General features: G+C 44.3%; 2 protein-coding genes and 1 pseudogene across 2 annotated transcripts; all 3 read left to right on the forward strand.

The window, feature by feature from the left end:
* Positions 1–140: 140 nt before the first annotated feature.
* Positions 141–6,994, forward strand: ADCK2 (aarF domain containing kinase 2). The gene is made up of 8 exons (XM_075275186.1): positions 141–1,202; positions 2,896–3,042; positions 3,488–3,616; positions 4,129–4,224; positions 4,882–5,133; positions 5,247–5,375; positions 6,059–6,112; positions 6,752–6,994. The coding sequence occupies exons 1-8, from the start codon at positions 327–329 to the stop codon at positions 6,890–6,892; spliced, it is 1,824 nt and encodes a 607-aa protein (XP_075131287.1). The 5' UTR covers positions 141–326; the 3' UTR covers positions 6,893–6,994.
* A 6,898-nt stretch (positions 6,995–13,892) lies between these two features.
* Positions 13,893–16,416, forward strand: LOC142204012 (E3 ubiquitin/ISG15 ligase TRIM25-like). Its single transcript, XM_075275187.1, has one exon. The coding sequence runs from the start codon at positions 13,905–13,907 to the stop codon at positions 15,498–15,500; it is 1,596 nt and encodes a 531-aa protein (XP_075131288.1). The 5' UTR covers positions 13,893–13,904; the 3' UTR covers positions 15,501–16,416.
* Positions 16,417–19,417: 3,001 nt separating this feature from the next.
* On the forward strand, positions 19,418–21,731 carry LOC142204011 (E3 ubiquitin-protein ligase TRIM39-like; annotated as a pseudogene).
* Positions 21,732–25,053: the final 3,322 nt, after the last annotated feature.

Here is a 25,053-nt window from a genome sequence, read left to right on the forward strand (position 1 = left end):
TGGTGACGCCCCCTCTTCTCCCCGGTGACGCCCCCTTCTCCTCCTCTTTATATTGCGCTACACTCGTCCTAGAGCGGTGTGGCAGCGGCAGGGTTAATTGCCGCTCTGACGTCACGTGCAGGGGGCGTGTCACTCACATCTTGGCGCTCTCGGTGCTAAGGTCGCCGGGCTGCGGGTCACGTGACTCTGCGCGCTTGAGTGACATGCGAGGCTCGTCGGTCAGCCAGTACACGGGAGATCCGGCGATCCAGTCGCATGTTCTAACAATGAGCGCTGCCAGGAGAGGAAGCAGATCTGCCATGACGTCCATGTAACCTGCCTCTACAATGGCGCAGGCCCTGACACTGAGAGTTGGGGCCACATTTTGCTCCAGGCTTTGCATGAGATCCAGGGATCTGCCCCAATGGAGGGACCTTGTATTCCAGAGACTCAGGTGCTCGGGGGTGAAGACCCTGTCCGGGATCACGTTATGGTGCTTGGGTCTTCGATACGTCACCGCCACAGCCCAATGTGAGAGACTGGTGGAGAAGGTAGAGCCGCTCCTGAGCCTTGGACCATCAGTGGGTCCACAGAAGCCACCAGAGACCTTCTTCAGGAGAGTCGCCTTTGTTATACGTATAGGACTTCGCTTTTTCATCCTGTTTTGTAAATTCGGACCACTATTGACTGCCTACCCCCTCACATACCTTTCCTCGGGTCTCAGTTCCCTGTGGCTACGTCTCTTGTTGAAGGCCACCGAGTCTTCAGGACCAGCGTGCATCAAGCTTGGCCAATGGGCTAGCACTCGCCGAGACCTCTTCTCGGAGGACTTCTGTGCTCTCTTTTCCAAATTACACGTTAAGGTCACTCCGCACCCCTGGGAATACACGGAGCTCTGTTTGAGAAGAGCCTTCGGGAAGGACTACGGTCATGTGTTGAGGTTCTCCAGCAGGGACCCGGTGGGATCTGGTTGTGTGGCGCAGGTCTATAAGGCCTATGCGGACCTATCCAATATTCAGAACATGGACTCCCAATCTCTAGTAGAGAGCATGGAGCGGGATTCTGCGTATGAAGCGTGGGAGGTACCGGGGCTTCATGGAATTTTTCGACTTCTGAGGAGCAGGCGGAAACCTAGCCAGATGTCTCCAAAGGACCATGAACCATTACCTTCTTCAGGGGGATCAGACGAACACTCAGATCATTTAGTCCCAGTGGCGGTAAAAGTAATGACCTCCGAATAGCCATCCTTCTTTTTCAGTCATTTTTGAGAGTCCTCATCAAAAAATATCTATTTCCTGCCAACGCCCCCTATGGTCGGCAAACTGAAAATGATCATTAAAGGGATTGCATGCCTTTTATAGTCCCTTAAGCACATTGATTCCAGTTTGTTATTCTGGGATCACCACAATCTTTGCCATTTCCAAAGAAATCCAATAGCAGGTGTTTACTTTCCCTACAGCGCCACCACAGGGGAAATGAAGCATTGCACTGGGTCCATTGAACTCAATGAGCTGTTCATATTGTACATGGACATGATGGGTCCTCCAGGGTGGGAGACTCTGCCTGATCTGGCTGGTGCTTGTATGTTTGAAAAGAGAGACCGCATCGATTTAAGAGGTTTTTAACTGATAAGAGCGGGTTCACATCTGCGCCCAGTCTCCGGTTTAGCCAATCCGGACGGTTTCCGTCTTTTGCCCCACAAAACTGGACAGGAGACGGAAACCCAGCGGTCAGTGTTTAAACCCATTCGCTTCCCGGACCCCTATTTTCTGTTCTAAAACCAGCAGGTTCTCAAACTCCATAGTGTGCAGCAGTAGTCTGAGACCCCCCCCCCCCCCCCCCCCGCTCTGAGCTAAACCATGGGGGGAGTGTCGCAGACTATTACTGTACTTTGTTCATAGCATAGTCTGAGATACTTTCCTTGGGGTATCAGTGTTTGTACATCTGCGAGCCAGCGCCACACCTCCCATGAGGCGACCTGAAGCAACCGCTTCAGGCGGCGCTATGCCAGGGCCCCGGGGAGAGCGGCATTTTTGCTTACCTAAGCCAGTCCTGGACAAGCTGTCCTGGACTGGTTTAGCGTCACCGTCACCGAGCGGTGGATTGGGGAGGCCCTGTGGACGCAGCGCTGCTCCAGCGGCCTCCCCTCACGCTCAGGCAGAGAGCAGGTCCTCTCCGTGTCTGCTCTCTTCCTGCTAATGCGTTCCACCATGCCTGCTCTACCCCGACCCCCTTCGCTCCGTCCCTCCGCTCCGCCCCCTCCTCCCTGGGGGGGGGGGGGGGCGGCTTTCTGTCGTCCTCCTCGGGCGGCGAAAAAGGCAGGTTCACCCCTGCTGAGAGCAGTGGGAGTGTCTGACTACCACTGTACACTGTGTAGTCAGAGAAGTTGGAGGCCATCTTAAGTGTAAAAAGAGGTGCCCAGAAATTGACAGCACAATGGAATACTGTAATATGGTATTTGTGACAACTGGACAACCCTTTTAAATGAGTCCATGAACCCCACCAATACCATCTAGTGACATCAGAAAGGGGGTGTCTGGCCAAAATTTTTGGTGTAAAAATGGTGTAAAATAAGCCATACCTTACTGCTTCCGTTTCGGCACTTCCTGTTGGCCTGGACTGTCTGGTTCATCTTGACCCCCTCAGTCAATCACTTGTCACAGTGGTGACCCTTTGTTTGGGAATAGGATGTCATAGAGGTTAGTCTCCAACTCAGGACTCTCCTTGCATGAGCTGGAACAGGAGTCAAGACTATGTATGACGAGTCTGCTGGAGGTAGAATACGCGACTCACCATGGCTTCCTCCATTCATGTTATCATTACAGACTCCCCCAAAATTTATTTTGCCTTCATCCCATTATTGGTGTCGGCACTTGTTGTTCTTTAGATAGCCATTAAGTCTTGCCTTGTTACTAGGTCCTGCATCCAGGTCTTGGCCAGCAGGTGAAGATGGATCTTCTCATCATGAAGACCTGGAGTAAGTTACTTAGTCTGATTCCTGGATTCCGGTGGTTGAGTCTGTCTGAGATTGTGGAGGAGTTTGAGAAGTTAATGACCCAACAAGTAAGTGGAACTCCAGCGAACAGAGCACCCAAAACTTCTAGAAGGGTGTTCATTTCAAAGAAGATGGCCAGTATGCCTAATATAGGGAGGAACTGAATGTCTGTTGCAGGAAATCTGGACTGGACAAGGGGTCGTCTTCTCAAAGAGGTGTTTTTTTGGTTCATAGGTTTGAGATCCATGTCTGTATAGATGTTGGATGATCAGGTGTCCAAAGCCAGGTCTTCTTAGTCTCCAATATGGCTGACGAATATTATAAGTTCACTCTAAATGTCTCATGTCCCTCAATATGTTTTGTCATGGAGAAGATGAGGTCATTGGAGACTCTGAACCAGCAGGACTTGGAGTAATATATATCCTATAGTCCGAGAACAGTTAGAATCGAGAAAATCATACTTTACTAGGGACCAACCATATACATGAACAAGAATCTCATATTTTCTTCCAGATAGATCTACGTTTCGAGGCCAGGAACTTGGAGACGTTTCAGCAAAAATTTGAGAAAATGGATTTTATAAAGTTTCCCTCACCCCTGAGACCCTTTGTGACAAGGAACATCTTGGTGGAGACCTTCCAGGTGGGCACCCATCTTGTATTATTTTACTACGTTTCTTGCTGAATGTGGTCTTGGCCTATACAGTATAAGAGCTGAAGTCTGATTGTTTGCTCTGAGTAATGGCTACGTTTGGCATCGTGTTAGGTATCATAGTCTGCCCTAATGAGCTAGGGTCGCAATTCGGATCAACCTGATCATGAAAAATTTCTAGAAAAAAAAAATTTGAGTTGATAGTATTAGTAAGATGTTTTGCTGCTGTAATCCAAAGTGATCATCTTTATTATGTATAGGAACCTGGTGACAAGTGTTCAGTTTATCTACAGCTCCCCCGCAGGTGAAGTGACGTATTACACATCATCTATTAACGTTAATAGAGGTGTCTATAATAAATGGATATGCTGGGTCCTAAAGAAAGAGAAATGCTCTTTGTAGCCCCTCTTGTGCTCCAGCTAATGGATTAGTGTCCTGAAAGGGTTCCTTAAAAATGGGTTCTCGGTTGTGGATTATTTAACCGTATGTTTGTCTTTTGTTAGGATGGAGAACCATTGTCTCTTTACATTCAGGAGGGGGGCTCTTCTGAGATCAAACGACGGATCGCAGCCTTGGGAGTGGACATGTTACTGAAGATGGTAGGAGCTTATTGCCAGTTACTTCCAAAATTGTACCCCATTTCCTAAGCCCCATAGAAGTAGTGTTATCTCTGATGTTCCCCAAACTTCTGAGCCCAGACCAGACTCCTAAATTAATGCAGGCCTCAGACTAGACCTCCAGAATACAGATCCCAGGATAAATACAGCCCACGCTCCAGACCAGACCCCCTTAAAGAGGTACACATTCCAGAACAACCTCCGACCAGTCTCCATAAATAAATACGGAACACAGAAGAGACACCCTGAATAAATATAAACCCAAGACCCTCTAAATAGAAACGCAGACCCCTAAATACAGACCAGACCCTCCAAACTATTATACGCACCAGACACTTACTGCTGTTCACTCTCTGTCTTGCCCTCGGGCTTCAGGACCTGCACAAACATATGGTCATGTGACCATATATGGCAGGTTCTTCTACAGAAAAAAGACCTGTGCACATATGGTCATGTGACCATAAATGGCTGGTCCTTTGCATACATTAGTGCTTTCAGGGACGGCAAAACCCATGTGTGCAACAAATGTTTGAGCACTTAGGGTGCCATAGAGCAATACTGCCCCTAGTGGCCTGGCAATGGCATTAAAGTTGCATCTTATTCTTATGTAATTTCTACACCTTCCTTCTTTCCTTTCAGGTATTTGTGGATAATTTCGTCCATGCTGACCTCCACCCTGGTAATATCCTCGTACAAGGAGTTTTGGAGTTCTTCCCTGGCCACAGTGACCAGACCACCCTAGTGGACATGTGTGACACTCTAATTGTAGACGTCCGGCCCAGCCGCTGCCCTCTCAGGTTGGTCTTGTTGGATGCTGGTATAGTGGCTGAGCTACAGGAAAAGGATCTTGAGAACTTCCGCTCTGTCTTTACTGCAGTAGTGCAAGGGCAGGTAAGTTGTCAAAGATTATAGAAGTTCCATCTGGTTTGTGGAGTTCCCCTTTAACTACAATTTCTAGTGATAGAACGGAATCAGCTTTGGTGTTTTCTGATTGGTTCCTGCAGGGAGAGACAGTGGCAGAGCTGATCCTGCGCCACGCCAGAGCCAATCAGTGCGTGGATGTGGAAGGCTTCAAGTCCCAAATGGCTGAGTTGGTGAACGAGGCCAGGAGGAATACAGTATCTCTCGGGAAGGTGAGGACACAACATAACTTTTTACACTTTGTGGACATTCACTGCTGAGACCTCAAACAACCAGTTATGAACTTAGTGGAAACCTGGATGCAGGTATTCGCTTTGCCTGCAGCACCTCCAGAGGTGAAATAAGGAATTACAAAGAGTTCTTTAAGATGGAAGTCCAAGGAGTCTCTAAAGGGAAGAATAGAAGATGGACTAAATTTGTGCTAAATTTTTTGGCTTTATGCCCTGCCCACATATAGAACACACCCCTAACATATAGCATTGGAAATACAAAATGTGTCTAATCCAAAGAACACACCAGACCCCCTAAATACATACAGACCCCAGACTAGACACCATTAATAAATTCAGACAACAAATTCATGAACAAATATATATAGATTCTCGCAGACCCCTGAAATTAATATAGACCTTATACTAGACCCCTTGAAAAAAAAAAAAAAAAAAACGTAAGTAAGCTGGAACTCCAAGACACATAATATACAGACCCCAGACCAGATCCGTTATAAAATACAGACCCCATAATATAAAGATACAAATACAAAAAAGACCCTTAAGAGGAAGGAGAAATGCTTTTTAGCAGCACAGAGTGTTTCAGGAGAGCAGTGATCTAATCTTGCTGGAGGTATTTATGTATACTATACAGTAAATTTGCCTGTTTTTGCTGTTCTTTTCAGCTCCAGGTTGCAGCATTGCTGTCTCGGGTTTTTCAGGTTTTGATGAAACACAAGGTATAGTTTTCGTTTCCGTATTTTATTTTGACCTCCCCCACCCCTTAGGCTCCGTTCCCACGGAGTAACGCGCCACTCATTCTGACACGTAAATACGTGTCAGTGAGGCGCTTCAAAACAGATCACAATGACCTCAATGGGTGACATCTTACGCGTGCTACACATTGAAATCAATGGGTTAAAAAGCCTCCCATTGATTTCAATGTGTAGCGCGCATAAGACGGCACCCGTTGAAATCAATGGGATCTATTTTGAAGCGCCTCACTCTGTCAGGTGTTTACGTGTCAGAATGAGCGGCGCGTTACTCCGTGGGAGTAAATATCCCTTATTGTTGATATATTGAAGTGTTATATTAGCCTCTCTTCTCCATACACATTCAAAGCTGCATACAAAATTCTGCAACCTGCACTATCACCATAACCACCCAGACCCCAGCAATGTAATTGAAGCGCTATAATGTATTGTACCCTGGTGCAGCACGTAGGAGATACCACCGCAAGTCCTGCCCATACCCTGAACACATATTAAATCTAATGCTAACTGGAAGCAAAATCGAACTTTGAAAGCAGCTTTGGATGTGATTGGAGTAAAACCCCTTTTTTATTTTATTCATTATGTTTTTTATCATTTTATTTCCAGGTGAAGCTGGAGAGTAACTTTGCATCTATCGTTTTTGCCATTTTGGTCTTGGAAGGACTCGGACGCTCTCTGGATCCAGAGATTGATATCTTGGAGGCAGCGAGACCTCTGCTGTTGAAAAGTGCTGCGTCTCTCATATAGACATTGCCGGATCGGTACAGGTGTCTACAGTTTCTTCTCCCTCCTTATTTAAATGGAGACTTCCATCATAGACATTGAAGACCTGGAAGAAGCTTTTCTTACTGATGATGATACATGTTTTAATAAAAAAAAAAAAATCTGATCTGGGTTTTTTATGCCATTAATTTGCATGTTGGAAGAGTCTCATACTGGTGGTGTATGTATATACAGTCCTATGAAAAAGTTTGGGCACCCCTATTAATCTTAATCATTTTTTGTTCTAAATATTTTGGTGTTTGCAGCAGCCATTTCAGTTTGATGTATCTAATAACTGATGGACACAGTAATATTTGAGGATTGAAATGAGGTTTATTGTACTAACAGAAAATGTGCAATATGCATTAAACCAAAATTTGACCGGTGCAAAAGTATGGGCACCCTTATCATTTTATTGATTTGAATTCCCCTAACTACTTTTTACTGACTTACTGAAGCACAAAATTGGTTTTGTAACCTCAGTGAGCTTTGAACTTCATAGCCAGGTGTATCCAATCATAAGAAAAGGTATTTAAGGTGGCCAATTGCAAGTTGTTCTCCTATTTGAATCTCCTCTGAAGAGTGGCATCATGGGCTACTCAAAACAACTCTCAAATGATCTGAAAACAAAGATTGTTCAACATAGTTGTTCAGGGGAAGGATACAAAAAGTTGTCTCAGAGATTTAACCTGTCAGTTTCCACTGTGAGGAACATAGTAAGGAAATGGAAGACCACAGGGACAGTTCTTGTTAAGCCCAGAAGTGGCAGGCCAAGAAAAATATCAGAAAGGCAGAGAAGAAGAATGGTGAGAACAGTCAAGGACAATCCACAGACCACCTCCAAAGAGCTGCAGCATCATCTTGTTGCAGATGGTGTCACTGTGCATCGGTCAACTATACAGCGCACTTTGCACAAATAGAAGCTGTATGGGAGAGTGATGAGAAAGAAGCCGTTTCTGCACGTACGCCACAAATAGAGTTGCCTGAGGTATGAAAAAGCACATTTGGACAAGGCAGCTTCATTTTGGAAACAAAAATTGAGTTGTTTGGTTATAAAAAAAAAGGCGTTATGCATGGCGTCCAAAAAGAAACAGCATTCCAAGAAAAACACATGCTACCCACTGTAAAATTTGGTGGAGGTTCCATCATGCTTTGGGGCTTTGTGGCCAATGCCGGCATCGGGAATCTTGTTAAAGTTGAGGGTCTCATGGATTCCACTCAGTATCAGCAGATTCTTGAGAATAATGTTCAAGAATCAGTGACGAAGTTGAAGTTACGCCGGGGATGGATATTTCAGCAAGACAATGATCCAAAACACCGCTCCAAATCCTCAGGCATTCATGCAGAGGAACAATTACAATGTTCTGGAATGGCCATCCCAGTCCCCAGACCTGAATATCATTGAACATCTGTGGGATGATTTGAAGCGGGCTGTCCATGCTCGGCGACCATCTAACTTAACTGAACTTGAATTGTTTGTCCAAAATACCTTTATCCAGGATCCAGGAACTGATTAAAAGCTACAGGAAGCGACTAGAGGCTGTTATCTTTGCAAAAGGAGGATGTACTAAATATTAATGTCACTTTTCTGTTGAGGTGCCCATACTTTTGCACCGGTCAAATTTTGGTTTAATGCATATTGCGCATTTTCTGTTAGTACAATAAACCTCATTTCAATCCTGAAATATTACTGTGTCCATCAGTTATTAGATATATCAAACTGAAATGGCTGTTGCAAATACCAAAATATTTAGAACTAAAAATGATTAAGATTAATAGGGGTGCCCAAACTTTTTCATAGGACTATATATATATATATATATATATATATATATATATCCAACCCCTGACAAAAATGATGGAGTCGCCAGTCCCTGAGGATGTTCCTTCAGTTGTTTAATTGTGTAGAAAAAAAAGCAGGTCACTTCCATGAAAAAAACCCAAAAAACTAAAGGCATTTCAAATGGCAACTTTCTGGCTTTAAGAAACGCTAAAAGAAATCCAGAAAAATATTTGTGGTAGCCAGTAACAGATTTTTAGAACAAGCACAGGCAATAAATGATGGAATCACTCAATTCTCAGGAAAAAAAAAATAAGGAATCATGAAAAACAAACAAAATAAGACTCCAACACATCACTAGGACTTTGTTGCACCACCTCTGGCTTTTCTAACTGCTTGCAGTCTCTGAGGCATTGACTTCATGAGTGATAAACAGGACTCTTCAAAGATGGGATTTACATACAAGAAAAGCTAAAAGAAAGCCATCATTAACACCTAAACAGAAAAAAAACAAGATTACAATAGGCTAAGGAAAGGCAATCGTGGACTGTGGATGAAAGTCATATTCAATGATGAATCTCGAATCTGCATTGGGCAAGGTGATGATGCTGGAACTTTTGTTTGGTACGCCAATCAGTGGTGTAACTAGGAATGGCGGGGTCCTGTGGCGAACTTTTGACATGGGCCCCCTCCCCCCTTCCTGACTGACGCCGAAGACCTTGACCAACTGACCAACCCCCCCGCCGCATTCCTGCGCGCTCTATTATGCCCCATAGTGGCCCCTGCACACAGTATTATGTCCGATAGTGGCCCCTACACACAGTATTATGCCCAATAATGAACACCCATGAACAATTATTATACTCTGGGGTCTTTTCAGACCCCAGAGTATAATAATCGGGGACCCAGGGGGGATACAAACATAAAAAACACTGTTACTTACCTATCCTCAGCTCTGCTGCAATGTTCGGTGGTGTCGGCCATCATTAATGGCGTACGGACGTCACATGACCCGGGACGCAAATTTATGCAGACGACTGGCTGAAGAAAACATGCAAATTTCCACAGTCATTGATGATATGGGGCTGTATGACAGGTAAAGGCACTGGGGAAATGGCTGTCATTAAATCTTCAATAAATGCACAGGTTTACATTGAAATTTTGGACACCTTTCTTATCTCATCTATCGAAAGGATGTTTGGGGATGATGAAATCATTTTTCAAAATGATAATGCATCTTGCCATGGAGTAAATACTGTGAAAATATTCCTTGAAGAAAGACACATAAGGTCAATTATGGCCTGCAAACAGTCCGAATCATAAGCAATCTTTATTACGCATGCGCTATGCTGAATTCAGTGCACTGTTGGCTTTCCAGCGGTGTATAGAACTGCCTTTGTCCAAGCCCATGAAGGTCCTCTTTAACATCGGATCCTGGAGAGGTGAGTAACAGTGTTTATTATGTTCTCTCATCTCCCCTGGGGCTCAGATTATTATACTCGGGAGACTGAGAAGACCCCTGAGTATAATAATAGAGCTTGAAGGGTCCACTGTGGCCCCCCTGCAATCTCTATTATGCCCCACAGTCTATTGTGCCACTGTGGGGCATAATATAGGCTGCAGGGTCTTCTGTGACTCAATCGTGTGGGGGGCGGATTTCGATCGTCCGCCTCAGGCAGCAGAGAGACTAGGTTCACCACTGGGTCCAGTTTTGCCTTTTTACCTGCTGTGGAAGCATTCTCTTGCTACAATATTTTAAACTTACGTTGAATAATCTTTAGCTTACTTTTTTCTCCCACTTGGACTAGTCTTCATTGTTTTGGGGTATGGTAGGTTTTTTGAAGACAGGTTTGGATACGGCGCAATGGATCAGTGAGTTAACGGATTCTGATAAAACTTATACACAACCTAGATATACACCTCCCTCTTCTAAGGGGCATTTAGGGAATTTACTTTTGTTTAAAAGAACAGATTAGTGTTGTAGTGAGGATGCAGGTCTTCTGGAATAAGTCCATTATGCAATACTTTTGTAGATCAGAACACTTTATTCCATGCTTCCATCATCATGGCTCCGTTTAACAACTCATCCCAACAAGCTCAGCTCCAGTGGCGTGACTAGGAATGGCGGGGCCCCGTGGCAAACCTTTGACATGGCCCCCCCCCAAAAGACCACGATCAACCACACACACACACACACACCCGCATTCCTGTGCGCACTATTATGCCCCATAGTTGCCCCTGCACACAGTATTATGCCCCATAGTGGCCCCATCACCCAGTATTACAGTGTTGGCCAAAAGTATTGGCCCCCCTGCAATTCTGTCAGATAATACTCGTTGTCTCCCAGATAATGATTGCAAGCACAAACTCTTCGGTATTAATATCTTCATTTATTTTGCTTGCAATGAAAAAACACAAAAGAGAATGAAAAAAAAGTCAAATCATTGATCATTTTACACAAAACTCCAAAAATGGGCCAGACAAAAGTATTGGCCCCCTCAGCCTAATACTTGGTAGCACAACCTTTAGACACAATAACTGCGCACAACCGCTTCCGGTAACCAGCAATGAGTTTCTTACAAGGCTCTGCTGGAATCTTAGACCCTTCTTCTTTGGCAAACTGCTCCAGGTCCCCCCTGAGATGTGAAGGGGGCCTTCTCCAAACTGCCACCAAGAGATCTCTCCTCCCCCACAGGTGTTCTATGGGATTCAGGGCTGGACTCATTGCTGCCACTTTACAAGTCTCCAGGGCTTTCTCGCAAACCATTTTCTAGTGCTGACCTGAAGTGTGTTTTGGGTCATTGTCCTGCTGGAAGACCCCTGACCTCTGAGGGAGACCCAGCTTTCTCACACTGGGCCCTACATTATGCTGCACAATGTGTTGGTCGTCTTCAGACTTCATAATGCCATGCACACGGTCAAGCAGTCCAGTGCCAGAGGCCGCAAAGCTACCCCAAAACAACAGGGAACTTCCGCCATGTTTGACTGTAGGGACCGTGTTCTTTTCTTTGAAGGCCTCTTTTTTTTCCTGTAAACTCTATGTTGAGGCCTTTTCCTACTTTTGTCTCATCTGACCAGAGAACATTCTTCCAAAACGTTTTTGGCTTTCTCAGGTAAGTTTTGGCAAACTCCAGCCTGGCTTTTTTGTGTCTCTGGGTAAGAAGTGGGGTCTTCCTGGGTGTCCTACCATACAGTCCCTTCTCATTCAGACGCTGAGGGATAGTACGGGGTGACACTGTTGTACCCTCGGACTGCAGGGCAGCTTGGACTTGTTTGGATGTTAGTCAAGGTTCTTTATCCACCATCCACACAATCTTGCGTTGAAATCTCTCGTCAATTTTTCTTTTCCGTCCACATCTAGGGAGGTTAGCCACAGTGCCATGGGCTTTAAACTTCTTGATGACACAGCGCACGGTAGACACAGGAACATTCAGGTCTTTGGAGATGGACTTGTAGCCTTGAGATTGCTCATGCTTCCTTACAATTTTGCTTCTCAAGTCCTCAGACAGTTCTTTGGTCTTCTTTCTTTTCTCCATGCTCAATGTGGTGCACACAAAGACACAGGACAGAGGTTGAGTCAACTTTAATCCATTTCAACTGGCTGCAAGTGTGATTTAGTTATTGCCACCACCTGTTAGGTGCCTCAGGTAAGTAACAGGTGCTGTTAATTAAGCAAATTAGAGAAGCATCACATGATTTTTCAAACAGTGCCAATACTTTTGTCCACTCCCTTTTTTATGTTTGGTGTGGAATTATATCCAATTTGGCTTTTTGACAATTCTTTTTCTGGTTTTCCATTGAAGACAAATTAAATGAAGATAATAATACCAAAGAATTTGTGATTGCAATCATTCTCTGGAAGAAAATGAGTATTATCTGACAGAATTGCAGGGGTGCCAATACTTTTGGCAAAACCTGTATGCTCCATTGTGGGCACCCATTAAGAATTATTATACTCTGGGGTCTTTTCAGACCCCAGAGTATAATAATCGGAGACCAAGAGGGGGATACAAACATAAACACTGTTACTTACCTATCCCTGTGCTCCCCGCTGTCGGCTATCTTCAATGACGTCATGTGACCGGGGGCCTGCGTCGCGACGCATAAGGACGCAGGCCCGGGTCATGTGACGTCTGAGATGTCACACAAGTAGGCCCCGTTTGGTCGTGCTCTTCCAACCACTGTCAGATATTTCTACCCATGAGATGTGTTGCATTGTCTTGCTGGAAGATTCCATGTGTATATGTATGGGTCTACATGATCTACAAGGATGGATTCATACTCTAAATAGGTTCAGATGGATGAGTGGGCCAAAAGAATATCATGAAAAAATTCCCCAAACTGTAACTCTGCAGCCACAGCTACTCCTCTGCCATATTAGACCGGGTTCAGACCGGGTATTTTGGACGGGAATTTGACGTGGAGGCTGCCTCAGGTTCCGGTCCAAAATATGGGTATCTGCGACTGGATACCGGTGCAGTACGATCCGGATTAGGCCAAAATGAATGGGCCTAGTCGGGAGTGTCTTCAGGCAGATTTCCGAGGCGACTCGGCCTGAAGAATGAGCATGTCGCTTCTTTTTTCCGGGAGTCGGAACAAACGGCTCCCAGAAAATAGAATTCAATGGGAGCCGTCTCCTCCTCTCTGACTGTGTTTACATGGTCCATCAGAGAGAGGGGTTACCTGGAGCTGCAGTGTTTCAGTCATATTGACTCCCTGGGTGGAGTCAATATATCTAGAGTGCTGACCTCTGCACAGGTGCCAAAGGTTGCTGACCCCTGTTTTAGACACACGTCTGGTAGACCCCTGGATCATTTTCACAGTGAGCTGCTACTAAATTGACAATGACATGAAAACTGCCAAAAAAATCAAAAGTTGTTCCAAGGGTTAGTCACGATTTAAGAGATACAACTTGTCCTCATACAGATAAATTCATAGGGAAAAAATGGCTTCCAGCATACTGTTCTGAAGGGGTTAAGTCAGGGGTAGGGAACGTACGGCTCTCCAGCTGTTGCAAAACTACAACTCCCAGCATGCATACTGGCTCTGCTGTTCTGGGAACTCCCATGGAAGTGAATGGAGCATGCTGGGAGTTGTAGTTTCACAGCAGCTGGAGAGCCGAAGGTTCCCTACCCCTGGGTTAAGTGAATGGGTGTAACTACAACTTTATCCAGCTATAGAGACTTTTAGTTTCGATTCTTCCTCCTTCCGTCAGCCATGGCGTCTGCTGATCTGAGAGACGAGCTGCTCTGCTCCATCTGCTTATCTATCTTTAAGGATCCTGTAACATCGAGATGTGGCCACAACTTCTGCCGGCTCTGTATTGATCGTGTTCTGGATACACAGGACCAGTCTGGAGATTATTCCTGTCCTCAATGCAGAAAAAAGTTTCCGGAGCGGCCTGTACTGATGAGGAACATAAATCTACATAATGTAGCAGAACGTTTCCTGGTTACTGAGCGAGATCAAGAGAAGATCACCGAGATCTACTGTACTTACTGTGTGGACTCTCCTGTACCTGCTATGAAGTCCTGTCTACTCTGTGAAGCTTCTTTGTGTGATAAACATCTGAAAGTTCACATAAAGGTGGGAGAACACGTCTTATCTGATCCTGGCACTAACCTGGAGAAGAGGAAATGTTCTGTCCATAAGAAGGTCCTGGAATATTACTGTACTGAGGACGCTGCTTGTATCTGTGTGTCCTGTAGATTGGCTGGAGAACATCGAGGACATCGGGTGGAAATGATGGATGAAGCCTCTGAGAAGAAGAAGAAGAAACTGAGAAATGTTCTCCAGAAACTGACCGCAAAGAGAAAGGAGACTGAGGAAAGAGTCCAGAGTCTGGAGAAGAGCAGGAAAAAAGCTCAAGAGAAAGCATCTGAAGAAACAAAGAGAGTCACTGCCCTGTTTATAGACATCAGGAGACGACTGGATAATTTGGAGAAGAAGGTTCTGAATGAGATCTCCAGGCAAGAGAAGGAAAAGTCACTGTCACTGTCTGATGTGATCCAGAAGTTGGAAATAAAGAAGGCCGAGCTGTCCATGAAGATGCGGCACATTGAGGAGCTGTGTAACATGACTGATCCACTGACTGTCTTACAGGAACCAGACACAGGTGACTTGTGTGATCCTGAGGAGGGGGGAGGTGATGAGGACACAGGGGGACATGATAGACAGCGCCATGATGTAGATGATCGGGATGTGGCTGTGATCTCAGACACATTACACAAATTATTTGACATAATAACAGATATAAAGAGCGGGATCTATGTGGCGGTCCCTGCAGACATATTACTGGATGTAAACACGGCTAATAATAATCTCCATATATCAGACGACCTGAAAACTGCAACACTGACAGAAGAGAAGCAGAATAGGCCAGAAACAGCCGAGAGATTCCAGTATAATCAGGTGATAAGTAGGAGGAGATTTACCTCAGGACGACATTACTGGGATGTGGAGGGCAGTAGGTCAGTGTGGTGGAGTGTGGGGATGTGTTATCCCAGTATAGACAGGTCATACATTGGATGTAATAACAAGTCCTGGAGTTTGTGTAGATTTGATAATAATCACCCTTCAGTGATACATGACAGTAAAGTGATCCGGTTACCTGACAATATCTCCAGTAATAGATTGAGGATCTGTCTGGATTATGAGGCCGGGCAGTTGTCCTTCTATGAGCTGTGTGACCCCATCAGACACTTATACACCTTCACTGCCACCTTCACCGAGCCCCTTCATGCTGTATTAGGTGTATGGGGTTCATTTTCAGGTTCTGCTAATGTAAATTGCTGGTTGAGAATCTGCAGATAAGGAATAGCACTTGATGTTACACATTTACCCGGTGACATCGGGGGAAGGGGGAGATTTGATTCCGATACTGAATTAGATACCAGTAACGTATAAAGTTGTTTCTCCTGTGGGGGGCGCTGCAGGGAAATTGAATCTTTACTGTCAGTTTTTCTCACATATTACAGCTGACAGTTGGGGGAGGAGCAAAAAGTGGGACATCCTGTCAGCTTATTGGTCGGGGACCCAACAAAAACACATGACCCCTTTACAAGTATTTTTCATTACAAAATGAGTCAAAGAAAAGCATGAAACCCATTCTACACTAAGGCCTCATATTGTGGGAACTCCGCAGAATAAAATGCGGTCATACAGGGATACAGCATACAGAATGAGATTCTGGCTAATCACATCCACACATTGCGGGGAAAAAAAGCCGTGAAAAATCTGTATTTTAAAAAACGCAGCGTGTAAATTTTACCTAGGGAAATGCTTGTTTTTTCGCTATAGATTAAATAGAGGCAAAAAAAACCACAGGAAAAACACAATGAAAAATACTGTGGACAGAAAACATGATGCGTTTTGGCTGCTTTTTGTTCTGTTGTTCTGCTATTAACTGATTAATAATTGCACCCCAATACCTTTAGCAGTGTTTTCAGCAATTTCTGGGTTTCTCTGTGAGCTCCTGGCATCGTCTGCATTTGTTTACTTGCGTAGCATCCTGCTGCCTTAGCCTACAGCTACCATGATGCATTGCTCTTCACTCCTCAGACCCCTCTTACATCCCCTCCCTGTTCCCTTAGCTAGCCGACCCACTGCTAGCCCTTCCTAAGTAACTAACCCAGCCCCCCCACCCCATCATACTTACCTGTCTTCCTGTCTGGATCTTCTGGACACGGGAGATCCTTTCCTTCTGTGCAGTCAGCTCCTTCTCCTGTTGACCTCAAGAAGAGGAGGAGTTGGCGCCCTAAAGTAAATGATGTTTCGTACCCAGAAGATCCGGACAGGAAGACAGGTAATTATGATGGGTTGGGGGTGGGTGTAGTATTGGGGACGCTCCATTTCCGGAAAGAGGGAAACAGAACATCACCGGAAAATAAGAAAATGTGCCCGGCAATCTGGGTATATACATTTTTGGTAAAGTGAGTTAGAAGTTAGGCGGTGTTATGGAAATGTGACATCTCTTTAATTTCTAGCTTGCTTTTCTGTAAATCATAGAAATACATTTAGCAGAAGAAGCGGACAGTTTTCGATAAGGATGAACTGAAAACAAGGTCAGACAACCTGGGTCAACATGTCTGTCTGACCAGGAGAAAAAGGATTGTTTGTCTATAACTTTCTGTAGCTCCTACAGCTCGAAGCGAGACTAACACTGCTTACGTAAGCAGCTCTCCGCTAAACCCCGCGTAGCTGCTTTGGTTCCCCCAATGTAGAACAATGGGTCCAGCAAACCCTGCAACACGTAGCTCTCAGGATACGTAGCTCTTGGTCCAATGACCAATCATGATTACCGCTTTCTACACATGCTCTATTATAATTGACACGTTTACTTTCCTGTATAAAATATTATATTATTTTTGAATAAACACAACTTGCTTAATACCCAATGCACGTGCCAGGCTGGTTCTTTCTCTGTGAACTCATGAGATAGATAGATAGATAGATAGATAGATAGATAGATAGATAGATAGATAGATAGATAGATAGATAGATGTGGATTACACATAATTTGGTACTACTTGACAATCGGAATTTTGAACCCGGTTTGGGTTTTGATAACAATGTCCATGGTGGAGCTTCAATGTAGGATCAATTTGGGGACCAGGAAGCGTCAGAATGACATTGGTGGGGACTGGTAAGGGGCCGTTGCCTTTTCTAGTTTTCTAACAGTTTTCTAAGCTGTTTAAGAAAATGACAAGGCTAGAGAACAACTTTAATATTGGTTCTGGTTTTGGGTCTAGTCTTGGGGAGGGCAGTTTTATTCATCTGCTTAGTGCATCAAAATACTTTGTCCTGACCATGGAAATGGCATAGCTGGGATGCACCTGCATTAGTCTCTTCTTTCTGTCTGCTATTGAGACCACCTATGCCCTGTATTGTCTAAACCAACCTTCATGACTACCCACATCTGTCTAATCTTGATTCTTCTTGCCTACCTGTCCCACCTGAACAGAGGAACATAGAAGTCAAACAAGTGAAAAGTCCTCCATTTTCTGGCAACAAACACTGAGTTTCCACTAGCACAGACATTGTGATGTCTATCTACTGAAAACCTGTGTCACCGTTGTGTAGGACGATGGTTATGCCCAGCTCCAAACCAGTTGACATTAAGGGTTGCTAAGATGTCTCCTCACCTCAGGCTATCCATGGTCCTGCCTGCAGAGCTATTAGCAGCAAGTTAATTCTCATCACACAAGCTCTAAGACAGTGATGGCGAACCTATTAGAGACCGAGTGCCCATTATCACAAAGTGCCAACACAGAAATTTAACCTTAATACTGTGCGAATCCACAATTGTGGACAATGATGGGCCTGCAAAATAAGGTCATGTGAATGGGGCTTTACAGACCTTTCAGTGATACAAACAACTTTGTACTGTATTTGGAATAATTTAGAACAATTAATGTTCACTATTTACATTGTACAGATCTGTTTTATAGTGACCGTGCAATGTTATTATGACCTGTACTAATATCACGCCTGCTATAAAACAAATAATGTGTGACATAAATAGTGAAGGACCCCCACATAGTCCTATCTGCTCCACAGTGGCCCCCACACAGTACAAATTGATACACAGTGGTCCCCACACAGTACTATCTGCTGCACAGTGGTCCCCACACAGTACTAACTGCTCCACAGTGGCCCCCACACAGTACTATCTGCTGCACAGTGGCTCCCACACAGTACTATCTGCTCCAAAGTGGCCCCCACACAGTACTATCTGATCCACAGTGGCCCACACACGGTACAATTTGCTCCACAGTGGCTCCCACACAGTACTACCTGCTCCACAGTGGCTCCCACACATTATAATCTGTTCCTCAAATGAGGGCCCACAGAGAGGGCTCAAAGTGCAACCTCTGGCACCCATGCCATAGGTTCGCCATCACTGCTCTAGGAGATCTTCCTCCAAACTCTCCCAAACATGAATACAGGTCCTTGAATACATAGTTGTCAACAAAATTCTGGGAGATTTCAGCTCCTCTCCTGGTCCACCCAGGAATGACCCTTTCATGCCAAGGAACATCCACAAACCATCCACTTTGGGGTTAGGTTTACCCAAACCCCACTCCTTTTGTGGTTGGGCATGTCCATTTCCACCCAGTTTTTTGGAGTATTGACAACTATGCTGGTATGCCCCTTCCTGCCATAGGCAGTCCCAGCAACTCTGGATGTCAATGGGCTGCAATGCAGGAAAGTTCTTATGAAAGTTCTGGAAAATCAAGTAAATATGCAGTACAATTCCTAGGGTACGCTCACACAATGGAAATGGAAAAGGTATTTAAAGGGGGCCTCCACTTAAAATTCCTCTCCATTTTCTGCCCCTCAAGCTGCATCTGGCAGAAAGCCAAAGCAGAGCCATTCAAAACAATGAAAGGGCAGATTCAGGGTGAAATTTTGTGCTGATTTTGAGGCAGAATCTGCTCTATAATCAGAGCCAAATTCTGCTGTGTGAACATTCCCTTAGGTACAACTCCGTTCTATTAGGAGAAATTGATTATACACTGTAAAACATTAAAGTAAAAATAAAACATTGAAAAACCTGATATGTTAAGGCATGTATGGTGCAGCATACCCTACATGTTACCATTAAGTCCTGACATGGTCCCACTAACAAATACAACTTGTTGAACATAAAATAAGAATATACACAGCTATATTAATAGAAAAATAAAAAGTTATGGCTTTCAGAATGCTGCTCTGAAGGGGTTTAGTGAATGGGTGTGACTACAACTTTGCACTTTATCCAACTTCAAACACATTTAGTTTCGTTTCTTCTTCCTTCCGTCAGCCATGGCGTCGGCTATTCTGAGAGATGAGCTGCTCTGCTCCATCTGTTTATGCATTTTTAAGGATCCTGTAATGCTGAGATGTGGACACAACTTCTGCCGGGTCTGTATTGATCGTGTTCTGGATACACAGGACCAGTCTGGAGTTTTTTCCTGTCCTGAATGTAGAGAAGAGTTTCCAGAGCGGCCTGTACTGATGAGGAACTTAGTTCTACGTAATGTAGCAGAACGTTTCCTGGTTACTCAGCGAGATCAAGAGGAGATCACCGGGATCTGCTGCACTTACTGTGTGGACTCTCCTGGACCTGCTGTGAAGTCCTGTCTACTCTGTGAAGCTTCTCTGTGTGATAAACATCTGAGAGTCCACAGCAAGTCACCAGAACACGTCTTATGTGATCCCAGCACTAACCTGGAGAAGAGGAAATGTTCTGTCCATAATGAACTTTTAAAGTACTATTGTACCAAGGATGCCATATGTATCTGTGTGTCCTGTAGCTTGGCTGGAGAACATCGAGGACATCGGGTGGAGATGATGGATGAGGCCTCGGAGAAGAGGAAGGAGAAACTGAGAAATGTTCTCCAGAAACTGATCACAAAGAGAGAGGAGACTGAGGAAAGAGTCCAGAGTCTGGAGGAGCGCAGGAGAAAAGCTCAAGAGAAAGAATCTGGAGAAGCCGAGAGAGTCATTGCCATGTTTATAGACATTAGGAGACGACTGGACGACCTGGAGAAGAAGGTCCTGAGTGAGATCTCCAGGCAGGAGGAGCAGCGGTCATTGTCACTGTCTGCTCTGATCCAGAAGCTGGAAATAAAGAAGGCCGAGCTGTCCATGAAGATGAGGCACATTGAGGAGCTGTGTAACATGACTGATCCACTGACTGTCTTACAGGAACCAGACACAGGTGACTTGTGTGATCCTGAGGAGGGGGGAGGTGATGAGGACACAGGGGGACATTATAGATGGTGCCATAATGGAGATGATCGGGATGTGGCTGTGATCTCAGACACATTACACACATTATGTGATATAATATCAGGTATAAGGAGTGGGATCTATGTGGAGGGTCCTGCAGACATATTACTGGATGTAAACACGGCTAATAATAATCTCCATATATCAGACGACCTGAAAACTGCGATCTGGACACTATGGAAGCAGAATCGTCCAGAAACAGCCGAGAGATTCCAGGATTATCGTCAGGTGATAAGCAGGAGGGGATTTACCTCAGGGCGACATTACTGGGATGTGGAGGGCAGTACATTAGGGTGGTGGAGTGTGGGGATGTGTTATCCCAGTATAGCCAGGAGAGGGGAGCAGTCATACATTGGAGATAATAACAAGTCCTGGAGTTTGTGTAGATATAATAATCATTGTTCAGTGATACATGACAGTAAAGAGCTCCAGCTACCTGACAATATCTCCAGTAATAGATTGAGGATCTGTCTGGATTATGAGGCCGGGCAGTTGTCCTTCTATGAGCTGTGTGACCCCATCAGACACTTATACACCTTCAATGCCACCTTCACCGAGCCCCTTCATGCTGCATTATGGTTAGATTATCTATATTTAGATTCTACTATTGCAAATTGCTGGTTGAGAATCTGCAGATAAGGAATAACACTTGTTGTTAGACATTTGCCCGGTGATGTATAACCATTAATGAATAAAGTTGTTTCCCCTGTGGGGGGCGCTGCAGGGAAATTGAATCTTTACTGTCAGTTTTTCTCACATGTTACAGGTGACTGGAGGAGGAGTAAGAAGTGGGACATCCTGTCAGGTTATTGGCCAGGGACCCAACAAAAACACATGAGCCCTTTAATAGAGTTTTCGTTACGAGATGAACCAACAAAAGAATAAAATAAAACCTAATTTAGATACCACATAGTGGCCGCAGAAAAAAACGCTGTGAGAAAAACCTCAGTGAAAATGCATTGGGCGTTTTTTTCCCACAGAGCTTTTCACAGAAAATCCGCAGAGGTTTCCATTATACCTATATGAAAAACCGCCACCATTTCGTAGGGATAGTTGACATGCTGCAAATACAAAAACCGAAACCGTGTTAGAAATCGCAGCATTTACGTTGCGTGTATTTCTGTGCAATGTTCGTTTCTACCGCACTAATCCGTGGCGTTTACTAGGGGCCCTGCCTTAGACTAAGGGAAGAGCGCAGCAAAAAAAAAACAAACGTTGTGTTGTACAGCACTAGCAAAGTGATTGAGATTCTGGATAATCGCATCCACACATTGTGAAAAAAAATTCTAATTCTGTGGAAAATCTGCGTTTTGAAAAATACAGCATGTCAATTTCTCCTGCGAAAGCGCTTGCGTTTTCCCTGTAGATTTAATAAGACAAGAAAAATCGCAGGGATAAGTGTAGGAATGAAGTTATGGATTTCAGCTGCGTTCCGCAAAATGCGTTCCCACGTAGCGTCCAGCAGCAACGCATCATGGCTTTTCACAGAAAATTCTAAGAGGTTTCCTTTGTGGACTTTCTGCTTCCATTATATCTATAGGGAGACCGCCAGCGTTACCGAAGGTATAATTGGCATGCTGGGATTTCCAAAATTGCAATGGTATTGAAAATCGCAGCGTGCCCTCTGCCCATATTTTACCGTACTGTGGGTATGGGTTTCACTAGAATCCCATCCACTACACATTGACTGTAAAACACTACGTTTTTTTCTGCGGTCCTTGTGTTGTAGGCACACCATTTACTCTACATGGGGCCTTGGCCTTAGGGAGTTTTTGGGACCTATCATGAGTATTAGATTGGTGGGGTACAACTTCTGGCACCCCCACTGATCAGCTATACGAGGTGGCAGCCTTGCTCGGGTCAGCGCCGCGCTCACTTCACATAGCCTGTGCTTGGAAGCAGTATCGGTAAAGACCTGATCATTGAGGGTGTCGGACTTCCAACAATTTGATATCGGTATCCTAAGGACAGGTCATCAATATCAGAGTCCTGGAAAATACCTGATAATCTTATCAGTAACCAAACCAGACAGATCCATTATAAGGGCCCGTGCACACAATGTAACGCGACGCTCATTCTGACACGTAAACTCGTGTCAGAGTCAGCGCTTCAAAACAGAAACCCATTGACTTCAATGGATTCCATTTAATGCGCATAACACATTGAAATCAATGGGTTAAAAAGCCTCCCATTGATTTCAATGTGTGGCGCGCGTAAGACGGAACCCATTGAAGTCAATGGGTTTCTGTTTTGAAGCGCTGACTCTGACACGAGTTTACATGTCAGAATGAGTTACATCGTGTGCACGGGTCCTAAGTCAATGGGATTCATGAAGATCTTGTGCCATATATTCTACAAAACAGGATTTGCAATGCCAGTGTGAACAGCGTCTATGGTTATATGAAGAGAAGCTGGGGATTTGGATCTGTGTAACAGAAAAAGGGAGCTCCGACCTCTTCTAATATAAAGTATATAGTAAATCTGCAGAAGGTTTTGGGCCTAGAAGTAAATGGTTTAGCTATTGGTTCTACTTAATAGAGAATTAGAAATCTAATAGTAATGACTGGTGAATGGGCTGAAGATTGTAGTGATGTCACATTGTCATGACTTCTGTCTTATTTCTGTGTCTTTATTAATTTGATGATTGTGGTTGTTCATGTCTTCTAATCCTCGCACTATGTTTTATGTAATGTAACAGGACGGGTGTAATAAACAGACATTTCCCTGTATTATTACTGCGTTATGTGTTGTGTGTGTATTGTGACATAGCAGTGGCCAGTGACGTCGGTATTACAGATGGCACATTATAGGAGGGGGCACGGGCATTAGGGTCCAAAAGCTTCAAGGGCCTTTAACCAGTGCCTTTTGATTTGAGGACCCATCAACACCCCATCAATGTATTCAGTTTATGCGATCTATCTGATATTGATGCAAGTAAGTCTACATTCACACCTGCTTAGGAACATCCGGTGCACAGTCCGGCGTAAATCTTGGGCCAAAAAGTCCTTCAAGGTCGACTTCATCATCCACCGATATCCCATTTTATTTAATGGGGTCCCATGGGGTCGGTTGCTGTCTGTCATGTGACTATTTTTCCAATTTTTTTTGGTCTTGTGATGGACCAGAAGAACAGAAACTCCTATACAGATGTGAAACTATACAGAAGTGTAATACAAAAATAATTGCAATGTTTTATCATAAAATGATGTTATGCCCAGATACTGCCAGAAGGGGGCACTTTGTTATACAGGTGAAACAGTTCAATACAATTATCAGTGTAATCTTCAAACATACAAAGTTCCATATAATGTGCTAAATCCATATTTTTAAGTAAATGTGGTTGGTAGTATGAATATACAGAGAATAAATGTATATTGTAGTGTAGCGTAATAAATATAATATCAATCCCATAACTGACCATATTAGTGAATGCATGTGCAATATACAGTATTCATTGATGAGTAAAATACACTTACTGCAGACCTGTATGTCCCGTTCATAAACGTCTGCCAATGTCGGCGTACATACAATTATTATTGCGCACGCCATTATCGTGCATGTGCAAGAGTAGCTATTATGCTCCCATTTGACGTTCAGCTATTGCGCATGTGTGTCGGCAATATGGCATAAATATATTGGGGAGTGTATACGTCATAGGAAAGGGGAAGCACACATATTAAGTCTATATATATATATATATATATATATATATATATATATATATATATATATGAAGCTATGGGGGCAACATGGAGGGGGATATTATCATATAATGTCTGAAGGGCCACGGGTGGAGGGAAGCAGGTTAAAGTGTGATATTATATTGTATGGGTCCACGAGAGAGACATTATACTGTGTGAGGGCCATTATACTATATGGGGGCTACTAAGGGGGGAACGGGTGAGGTATTTCTAATTGGTGGTGATAGAGGGGGTAATAATCTGCAACCGGGACAGAAGAGGAGCAGAATCGTCCAGAAACAGCCGAGAGATTCCAGGATATCCCTCAGGTGATAAGTATCAGGAGATTTACCTCAGGGCGACATTACTGGGATGTGGAATAACACTTGTTGTGAGACATTCGCCCGGCAACTAGTGACCTCACAGGGAAGGGAAATCTGATTGGCTGAATATTGCACAACACAGATCAGGTGACCTATGGACTTGTTATATGGAGGATCTCCTCAGGTCCCTGTTAGTGTTACTTTCCTGTACAGTTTTCTAGATAAGATAAGAGATAAGATAATCCTTTACTAGTCCCACAGTGGGGAAATTTCAGTTCAGTTCAGATGATGTAAATGGTAGAATGATAGGTGATTCCTCAGGCAAGCCCGACAGGAGTGGAGGAGTAGGGAGTAAGCGCGCACACCAACGTATGATCTTGAACAGTTTATTAAACACGACGCGTTTCGGGCATCTGCCCTTTCTCAAGTGTGATACAAACTGTGTAGTGGTGAATACCAATATGCTGCTTCGCTTCTGCGTGTAAATGGTAGAATATCTGTCATACTAATACTGACTTAGATACCAGAAATGTATGAAGTTGTTTCCCCTGTGGGGGGCGCTGCAGGGAAATTGTACATTTCCTGCCA

The sequence above is a fragment of the Leptodactylus fuscus genome, chromosome 5, assembly GCF_031893055.1.
Source record: "Leptodactylus fuscus isolate aLepFus1 chromosome 5, aLepFus1.hap2, whole genome shotgun sequence".
Classification (NCBI taxonomy): Eukaryota; Metazoa; Chordata; class Amphibia; order Anura; family Leptodactylidae; genus Leptodactylus; species Leptodactylus fuscus.

What these genes read in the sequence shown, in the direction of transcription:
- ADCK2 (XM_075275186.1), top strand. Translation starts at nt 327, where the DNA reads ATGGCGCAGGCCCTGACACTGAGAGTTGGGGCCACATTTTGCTCCAGG. An exon ending in AGAAGTTAATGACCCAACAA is followed by an intron (nt 3,043 to 3,487) that starts GTAAGTGGAACT and finishes ATTTTCTTCCAG; the next exon opens with ATAGATCTACGTTTCGAGGC. An exon ending in TGGACATGTTACTGAAGATG is followed by an intron (nt 4,225 to 4,881) that starts GTAGGAGCTTAT and finishes CTTTCCTTTCAG; the next exon opens with GTATTTGTGGATAATTTCGT.
- LOC142204012 (XM_075275187.1), top strand. Translation starts at nt 13,905, where the DNA reads ATGGCGTCTGCTGATCTGAGAGACGAGCTGCTCTGCTCCATCTGCTTA.